The sequence below is a fragment of the Branchiostoma belcheri genome, unplaced genomic scaffold (genome assembly GCF_001625305.1).
Source record: "Branchiostoma belcheri isolate BF01 breed outbred unplaced genomic scaffold, Haploidv18h27 scaffold70, whole genome shotgun sequence".
NCBI lineage: Eukaryota > Metazoa > Chordata > Leptocardii > Amphioxiformes > Branchiostomatidae > Branchiostoma > Branchiostoma belcheri.
In genome coordinates, this window is record NW_017804354.1 from 564,774 (window position 1) to 574,151 (window position 9,378).

Sequence of the window (9,378 nt, forward strand, 5' to 3'; positions counted from 1 at the left end):
GACAGGCAGACACAGACCGACAGAGACAGGCAGATACAGGCAGACAGAGACAGGCACAGACACAGACAGACAGACACAGACAGGCAGACAGACAGAGGCAGACAGACACAGACAGGCAGACACAGACCGACAGAGACAGGCAGATACAGGCAGACACAGACAGGCACAGACACAGACAGACAGACACAGACAGACAGACACAGACAGACAGAGACAGGAAGAGACAGACAGACAGACACAGACAGACCGACACAGACAGGCAGATACAGGCAGACAGAGACAGGCAGACACTGACACAGACAGACAGACAGACAGAGACAGACGGACACAGGCAGACAGACACATAGACAGACACACAAAGAGAGACAGGCAGACGGAGACAGACAGAGACAGCCAGAGATAGACAGTGACGGGCAGACAGACACTGACGGACAGACAGATAGACACAGACAGGCAGGCAGACAGAGGCAGACAGACACAGACAGGCAGACACAGACAGACACAGACAGAGACAGACCGACAGAGACAGGCAGACAGACACAGACAGACAGGCAGACAGACACAGACAGGCAGACACATAGACAGACAGACAGAAACAGACAGACAGGCAGACACAGACAGCCAGACAGACACAGACAGACAGGCAGAGACATACAGAGACAGACAGTGACAGACAGACAGGCAGACACAGACAGACACAGATAGGCAGACAGACAGAGACAGGCAGAGACAGACAGAGACAGGCAGACAGACAGACACAGACAGACAGAGACAGATACAGACAGAGGCAGACAGTGACAGACAGAGACAGGCAGACAGACACAGACATGCAGACAGACACAGACAGAGAGGAAGAGACAGACAGATACAGGCAGAGACAGGCAGTGATAGAGAGAGACAGACAGAGACAGGCAGACAGACACAAACAGACAGAGACAGACAGTGACAGAGACAGGCAGACAGACACAGACAGAGACACTAGACACAGACAGACAGACAGACACCGACAGAGGCAGACAGACAGACAGAGACACAGACAGAGACAGGCAGACAGACAGAGACACAGACAGAGACAGGCAGACAGACAGACAGAGACAGACAGACAGACAGAGACACAGACAGAGACAGGCAGACAGACAGAGACAGGCAGAGACAGACAGTGATAGAGACAGGCAGACACAGACAGACAGAGCCAGGCAGACAGTGACAGGCAGACAGACAGAGACAGACAGATAGACAGTGACAGGCAGACAGACACAGACAGACAGAGACACAGAGGCAGGCAGACAGACAGACACTGACAGACAGACAGACACAGACAGGCAGACAGACAGAGGCAGACAGACAGGCAGACACAGACAGATAGACAAAGACAGACAGACACACAGACAGACAGAAAGACAAGAGAATGGTGTTACGGAGCGATAATCATTCGCCGCAATAATGGTCTTGTGGTTTACGACATTCCATGCTCATGATCCTATGGATGTAGTGATGACTGTGCACATACTATATTAGCCAGCTGTAAATACATTTAAGTAAACTTTCACATTCCTGTGAGCATGCTTACTCAGAGATTATAATGTTTGCTTCTCCTTATAAAATTTCCGGGAAACAAACCTTGACCGGTCACTTACGATCATGTCCTCTGCTATATAATCTATTGACCTTTAGAACGTGAAGCAGGAGCAAACATGACCGGACGAATGGTTTACTTTCTCCGTATTCCTCTTCTTCCGAGAAAAATGAAGTCATATATGCTCCAGGGTACAGGTAGACAATGGCCCCACTCTGCACTGGAAAAACATTTGTCTGCTTCATTACATTTGACGGGTCCGACATTTTTTGTACAGCAACGGATGCAGCAAATGATAGCAGAGAAATAATATGAAATATTATTTGACCTTTTGATTACCAATAATGTAGTGTTCTCCGTTGCTGAATTTTGTCCAAATGTAAAATGACTAGATATCCTCCATGAGCCCTGCACTTTTACATAGACAAGATAGCGACCCTACTAACGTATTTTAGACATGAGACCTTATTTAGATTGGACACCACCTCCAACAAGGTCACTAAAATATGCAAAAAGCCAAACACAAACCTAAAAAAAGAGCCATAGCTACAAAATATACAACATACAAAATATATCAAAACGACATTTCCGTACTCTCCAAGCAGAGGTTTGGGTTTTTGGGGTATTTTTAGCGTGTTTTTAGGCTTTTTTATCGGGGTTTCTCTTTTGCACTGAATTTTTTTTCCCACCAAACCCAGTGCAAAAGAGAAACCCCGATAAAAAAGCCTAAAAACACGCTAAAAATACCCCCAAAACCCAAACCTCTGCTTGGAGAGTAACATTTCCATGGTATCAGGCCTGGCCTCTGGTACCGAATCATGAAGTTTAATCCTTATATTTGGACAGTTAAACAGCCGCAAGTCTATTCTTGTAGTTCATGTAATGTCCCTATACTATAGATATTTAGATAGCATATATGCAACATGATAAATCATGTAATATAAGCTCCTTCGGTTCTTACACTTACATGGATAACTGTCTAAGGGAGGCTACCAGAAGGGGAACCGTGTTTATATCAGAATATTATAGCTTTAGTAAGATAGTGGCCTTATCATGGTGCCCCAACGACCCCCACATATCTAGACGTCAAGTATGAGTAAGATACCGGGCTTATATCATCATTATTGTAAATAGAACCTCACGATAATGCCCTGTACTTAACATGTAAGGGCATTGATATACAATAAAGTTCTTTCATCATTACAGGTCGCCCTAAACAACAGACAAATCAACTGACTGGATTGCGTAGAGAAACGCGTCTGTAGGATAATGCAGGGTCGGCAGTATACAACATATCCGGACCGCAGACACAACCTATGCCTGAGCTCGCAAATAAAGTTGGACAGTCACCACGTTTTAGTTCTTGGCTACCCCGACTCAGTGAGAACAGCACGTCCGGCGATTGAGGAACTCACTCCAGTAGGGGAGGGGCCAGCAAATCACCGTGCGTAGAACTAGCAGTGTGTACACGATATATTTTGGGACTTATTTTCTAGATATTTTTTTCCTAGGCAAATTTTGCTCAGAAAGGTCCAGTTTTCTGGTAAGAAGGACAGAAGAATGTATATTTTTTAAAATATGGCCAAAAAGCCTTTTCGATGGTCTGACCTGTCATTGACCTCTAAATACTTGTTCTCCGTGTGGACTGTCCCACTTTGCTAGGGGGTGCCGTGTGAAATCCTGGTATCGTATCAATATTTTGGCTGTAGCTCATTAAAACTCCGGAGTCGAACTTTCACTATTTGTACCAAAAGAAACCTAACAAATTAAACTTTGCAGTGGGGGTAAAGACTTGAGGTTTAAAATAAAGGTAAATGTGTTTTGAAGTGCTTGTTTCTAGTGGTTTTAGCATAGATTACCAATGGGATGTCCTTATCCTGGTCCCTGCCCTGAACTCACAGGTAAGAGGGACCAAAAGATACACCACGAGTGCAAAACCTACGCTTGCTCGGATTGCAAAACTGAACTGTTATGATTTCGAGAGTAGCCTCTCATCTAATGATTCCGTACAAAAAACGCTGTTTTAAGTGCGTGGATCTTCAACCACTACGTTATATTACTATTAACCATGTCGACGTTATTGAACGTAATACATGTACTACTATAATAGCCTAGAGTGTTAGTTTTACTGAATATGTGGATTTGGGTAAACTTTAGAATTTCTCTTCCAGACCACCCACCCGTGGGAACGTTGTCATGTTATGAACGCAATATTCACTTCCACCCCAAACCCTCTAGCCTGGAATCCACCCGTGAACGCCTTGTCTCCGCTCCGTTCCTCCGCTCTGCCTTCAGGATTCCAGGCTATTACCTCGTAATTAACCAACAAACTTCCTGACTTTCTTCCCGTATGTATAGTACCCATCCTTAATCGGTTACTAATCTCCCCGTACTGTGACACATGGACTATCGTATAACCATTTTTAGTTCGACAAATCTACTGGTAGCAACTCGTCCAGTTTACCAACAGACCTTGCTCGTACATTCCAGATGTTTACCTTGGTCCTTCTGTACCGACGGAGTGGAAGTAGTGTTTTTTTGTTTTGATAGACTGGTTTGCTAGTGAGTTATTGTGAAAAATACCCTACTCCCACGTGATTTACACATACTCAACGATTTTATATCTAACTAATTTTCAGGAAACGAACCATGACCGGTCACTAGGTTTGTGTCTACTGTTGTCTAATCTATGAACCCTGAGAATGTGCAGCAGTCAGCTATGACCGGACAAATAAGTTGCTTTCTTGGATTTTCCGCCGTTCCCGGAAAAATGATGTCATGTTTGATCCTGAGTTCTGTTTGACAATAACACCCACGCTCTGCATTTGCCTGCTTCATGACTGGTCGGACATTTTGTTTGTTTAAAAATGGGGTATAAATGCAATAGAAAACAGCACGTAAATGATATGACAAGTTTAGTGGGGTCGTCTGGCGCAGTCAGTAGCGCGTTCGGCTCACACCAAAGAGGTCGCGGGTTCGAATCTTGTCCATGTCACCGGTCTTGTGTACATGTACAAAACTGGTGTCTTATACCTAAAGGCTGTTTACCGGTTATGCGAAACAAACAAACAAAAAACGTGTGAATTTCGAAGAAGAGGTGTACATTATCAGCTAGACAACACAGCAACCCAACGAACTACTGTACTTAAAACGTTATCATATATATAATGAATATTAAGATGGTAGGAATAGTGTTACGTAGGTATAATAACCCCTTCTGCCTGTCTTGGTAAATTGTTCTTGTCCTTTAAAACGTCCCCAACATCGTGAGGTCATTGACCTCATTATCCTATGGATGTCTGATGACACTGCACTTCGACTTCGTCAGTTTAAAAACATTTTATTACAATCTTGATAAATATGGATGTGAGAATCCTTTTTTACTCAACGATTTTAAAGTTCACTTCTCCTAACTGAAAGATTTCAAGGAATAAACCTTGACCGGTCAGTAAAGTACGTGAGCTTTGTTGTAGAAATTAAATCTACGCACGAGTTCCGCGAAAAATGACGTCATGTTTGTACCGGGGTAGAGTTGAACGTTAACATATCTGAAATTATATAAACAAGCCAACCGACTAATTTCTGGGAAATAGACCTTGTCCTTGACCGGTCACTAATGATGTTCTTCCCCTGGACCTTGAGTTCGTGATGTCATCGATGGCCGAAGAATTGGTTACTTTCTCGGAATTTGTCCTGTTCCGCGACAAAAAGTCATGTTAACTCCTACTCTCAAAGCAGAGGTTTGGGTTTTGGTGGTACTTTAAGCGTGTTTGGTGGTACTTTTTTATCGGGGTTTCTCTTTTGCACTGAATTTTTGTGTGCAAAATTCAGTGCAAAAGAGAAACCCCGATAAAAAAGCCTAAAAACACACCATAAATGACCCCAAACCCAAACCTATGCTTGAAGAGTAGTGTACTCCAGGGTACCGATACGTCCACAGTTTATGGCTGAAATGCACCATGAGATTGCATGTTTGGAACCATGTAATTCTTACCGCTGTGTTCACTTCCCTTAAAGTTCTATGTAATCTAACATGTTTTTCATTAACATATTGTTATAACATACATCGTAGCATTTTAAAAGCATAGTTTTTTTCAAGTTTTCTCTATTTGACCTCTCTTAACCCGCTATGGTTCCCGGAACTCGTGATTTGTACCTTATTTGGAAGCAGCTATTCATTTGTCATGTTGTTTTCTCCGCCTCTGTGCATTTCCCGGAAATTAACCTTGACAGGTCGCTCATGTTTAGCATAACATGCCATGTTACCAATAGATAGAATTATCTTACAAAGAAATCTAACACGAAAAAAACAGGCAAAAGCAAAGAAACCGCCTATTTTTCTGACATCATTACTACCCTTATCAGTTGAGTTTTGCTATAAATTGGAGCCCAGAGCAGAGTGATCAGAACAGCCGGACTCCTGGAACCCAGATAGACCACAAGCCGCCCTGCAAACGTCTTCAGAGTTTTCTTTTGTCACGGACGCAAAGGTAAGTTTTTTTTCGTTTTATATATTTTTTGAATTTTTAAAACAAATTTAGGACATAGTTGCCATTTCTAGATTCTTAGCAATTCAGATAATATTTTTACTTCTTGCAGCTATTTTTCATAGTTTTCCAGTGAAGCTAGAAAGAGCCGTCAACTTGTTATATAATGTTTCCTTATACTTAATGTTCTCTCCTAGACTTCTTCTTTTTTCCATTTTTCAATATTATACTTTGCCTTTCCTATTTCTCCCTAAGTTTTTTCAGCGATGTCCTCGGCACACATTAATTACTTGAAATGTTTCCATGTAGATCATCAGTATGAAGTATCTTGTGCTGTTGGCTACCCTGGTTCTGACCGTGAGCGCAGGTCCTACCTGCAAGTGTGAGGAGACGTCCAAGACCAAGGCAGGTTAACTCAAGTGTTTTAGTTGGTTTGCACTGCTAAGTCAAAACTTCTGATGTAGGAAATTATTTTTATGATTCTATGATGCTGGCATGTTTCATATTTTGATCCTTAAGTATATTTTTGCAACACTGCAGACTTTCGCAATAGAAATCAACGAACGCGGCACGACCTTCACCCAGAAGGTGACTCTGGACTATGAGAACAACTGGGCCCTTTTTAACATCCCTCAACACAACACTGTGGAACAACAGGACATTCTCTTCGACCTCAACACTGTGAGTTTCTTGGATTGTGTAACAACTAGTTCTAGCACTTTAAACAGTGATGATTACATTAAACTGTTACCTTCTTTCTTCCTTTAACCATTTAAGTCACCAAAATGGTGTCCACAGAACACAGTCCTTGGTTTCATATATGATAAACCTTGTTATTTGACCCAATAATAAAAGCTACTTTATTCAAGCATATATAGAACTATAGCAAGTCGCTTAGCGTCAGTGTGCTCGCTGTTCTACATGATAAAATCCCTTTGTACCTACATGTATAGCAATGATCGCGTCACAGTTTCACACTTATATTGACTAATGATCTAATTATCTCATCTCGGACACTAAGACTAGATACAAGAACAGGTACATTTTGGCAGAACCTGTCCCATGTCAAGCCCGGTTAAGCTTCGGTCCCAATTGAGCCGTCGGGGATGTAGCCCCGGCTGGCCCCGGCCGGGTTCAGGAGTCGGGCGGGCATCGGCTGTCGTGGTCACAATTAAAAGTTTCCTTCAGTAGCATTTTGTTAAAAATTTTGTCACTCTCTTTGGTCGGTCTCCGGCAGACACCTGGCGGATTCCCTGACGATGTCTTGTACTGACCTAAACGTAATGCAGAAATAACGCTTTTGTTGTGATCATTTGATCTGTGACGTCACACCTTTTACCCGGGTTTACGAAGTACACACCTTTATTCTGTTCATCTGGTCTGTGACGTAACAAATGTGTCCCAGTGGACTGCCGACAACCGGAGGGGTACCTCTCGGCGTTCTCACGATGAGGTCACTGCGTCTTTTTGTCTGCGGGTTTCGGGTAAAATTTAAGTCAGAATGAAATTCTTCTCGGGTCCCCGCCGGGCCCAGAAATAGCCCGGTGTCCCGCGGGGCCACGTACGGGTCACGCCCGAAAGGGCCAAAAAACAGCCTGGGGACTACCCGGCAATTGGAACCGAAGCATTAACAATCCCTCTGTGTTTTATAGCACCTGATGGCGACTCTGCCGAGTGCAGGCAGCTTCTGTTTGATTGACGGGCTTCCGGAGAATTTCCCCAGCCTGGAGCAGATGGGGGAAGGCTTTACTCAAGTTCAGGTAACTCATGTTTAGTGTCCTTTCCCAATCTTAGGCCACACCGACTTGATTTTATAGATGACATCATCTGTAGACCCCCAACCTAGTGCGCGCGGACGAATAAAAAGAACTTCCGGCCAAAAATAAAAATGCTACTAAAGAACAGGAATACAAAGCTGGTATTGTGAATTTGTGGCAGTACATAGCGACGTATACGATAAGCCAGCACATGCTGGCTTTTTGTGGAATTTATGAATCAGCACTGCACGTACAAGTATGTGCCGAGTTCCTGAGTCGTGGAGCATCGGTAGCCTGGGTGACATCCTCCAGAGTTACCACCGGCTCCGTACTGTCGCTAACTACCATGGACTAACTAGGCCTAGAGCCAGGCCAGAGCCTCGGTGGACGTGATTTTGGACATTAATTATCCTGATGAAGGCCACAGTGGTCGCAGAAAATTTGATCTCTGTAAATTTGATCTCTGTAAATTGTGTGTTGGAATAAAGTTCAACGTTTTACTATGTCTTTCAATGTATTTTGCAGGATCCCAAAGCCCGTGTCAGCAGCATGGTGGTGACCAAGTCCTACAAACGCGTGCTGAGTGAGCCGGTCCAGGAGAGAACCTCCCTGGGACCCAAGATGACGGAGTTCTGTGCCCAGAAGCCGATCTTCCATGTGGAGACCATGGAGTTCGCTTCAGGAGAAGGAATCATCGGATTTCCGTCTGGTGAGTAAGAGTGAATCGTTTTCTGTTTAGCTGTCACCTACGTACAAAGATATAAAAACAATAAGTATTTGGTATTATATGTGCAAGGCTTTGAATTTGACAAAATTCGACGAAATACAGTGACTTTTATATTATTATTTATTGTTAGATTTACATATATGTAAATTAAGTATATTGGATTAATCATAGTCCATCCAATACAATGGTTTAACATACATATATTTGATTTGCAAACGTTACGTTTGTAGGCTGACCATTGTCTTTACGATAACTATTTCTACATACAGATTCTCTGTGTTTCACAAATTCTTTCAATAATCAATATCATTCAAGTCATTAACCCTACCTAGACCGGGGGGGGGGCTAAAAGTGCCCGCGGCAACTTTGATGTCACCTAGCGTCTGAACAGCTAGCCGTAGAACGGCCAAACTTGGTGACTTTTCCTAGAATATTGTTGGCAACAATTTTCTATCATTGGAATAAGATAATAATTTTTTGTGTTGCCATGGCAACGGGTTTCTGACAGGCATTTTTTGCTAAATTTAGTACTTTTTGTTTCAACAATAGAATTTTATGGGTTTTATGTCAAGTTACTCATGGTTTCTAATATCAATAACATCCCATATAATTTTATGTAAATTTTATCATTAAATATGCATAATTTATGCTAATTTGATGACGTCATTGGCCAAAATCCAAGATGGCGGACCATATCATTAGAACAGGTATATACAGGTTATTTTCATTAAAATTTCATCAATACTTCCATTTCTTTTTCCAAAAAAGGTTTAAGTGAAGGTCTTTAGTATGTTTACGATATATTTTAGGCTTTATCATGAAAAAAAACTA

General features: G+C 42.5%; 1 protein-coding gene across 1 annotated transcript in view; it reads left to right on the forward strand.

Moving 5' to 3' along the window:
- Positions 1-5,946: 5,946 nt before the first annotated feature.
- Positions 5,947-9,378, forward strand: part of LOC109484835 — a 4,557-nt gene continuing 1,125 nt past the window's right edge. Inside the window, exons 1-5 of the mRNA XM_019788192.1 lie at positions 5,947-6,066; positions 6,373-6,468; positions 6,604-6,744; positions 7,716-7,823; positions 8,346-8,529. Of these exons, the coding sequence (XP_019643751.1) occupies positions 6,382-6,468; positions 6,604-6,744; positions 7,716-7,823; positions 8,346-8,529 (520 nt within the window). The 5' untranslated portion in view covers positions 5,947-6,066; positions 6,373-6,381. The remainder of the gene's footprint in view (positions 6,067-6,372; positions 6,469-6,603; positions 6,745-7,715; positions 7,824-8,345; positions 8,530-9,378) is intronic.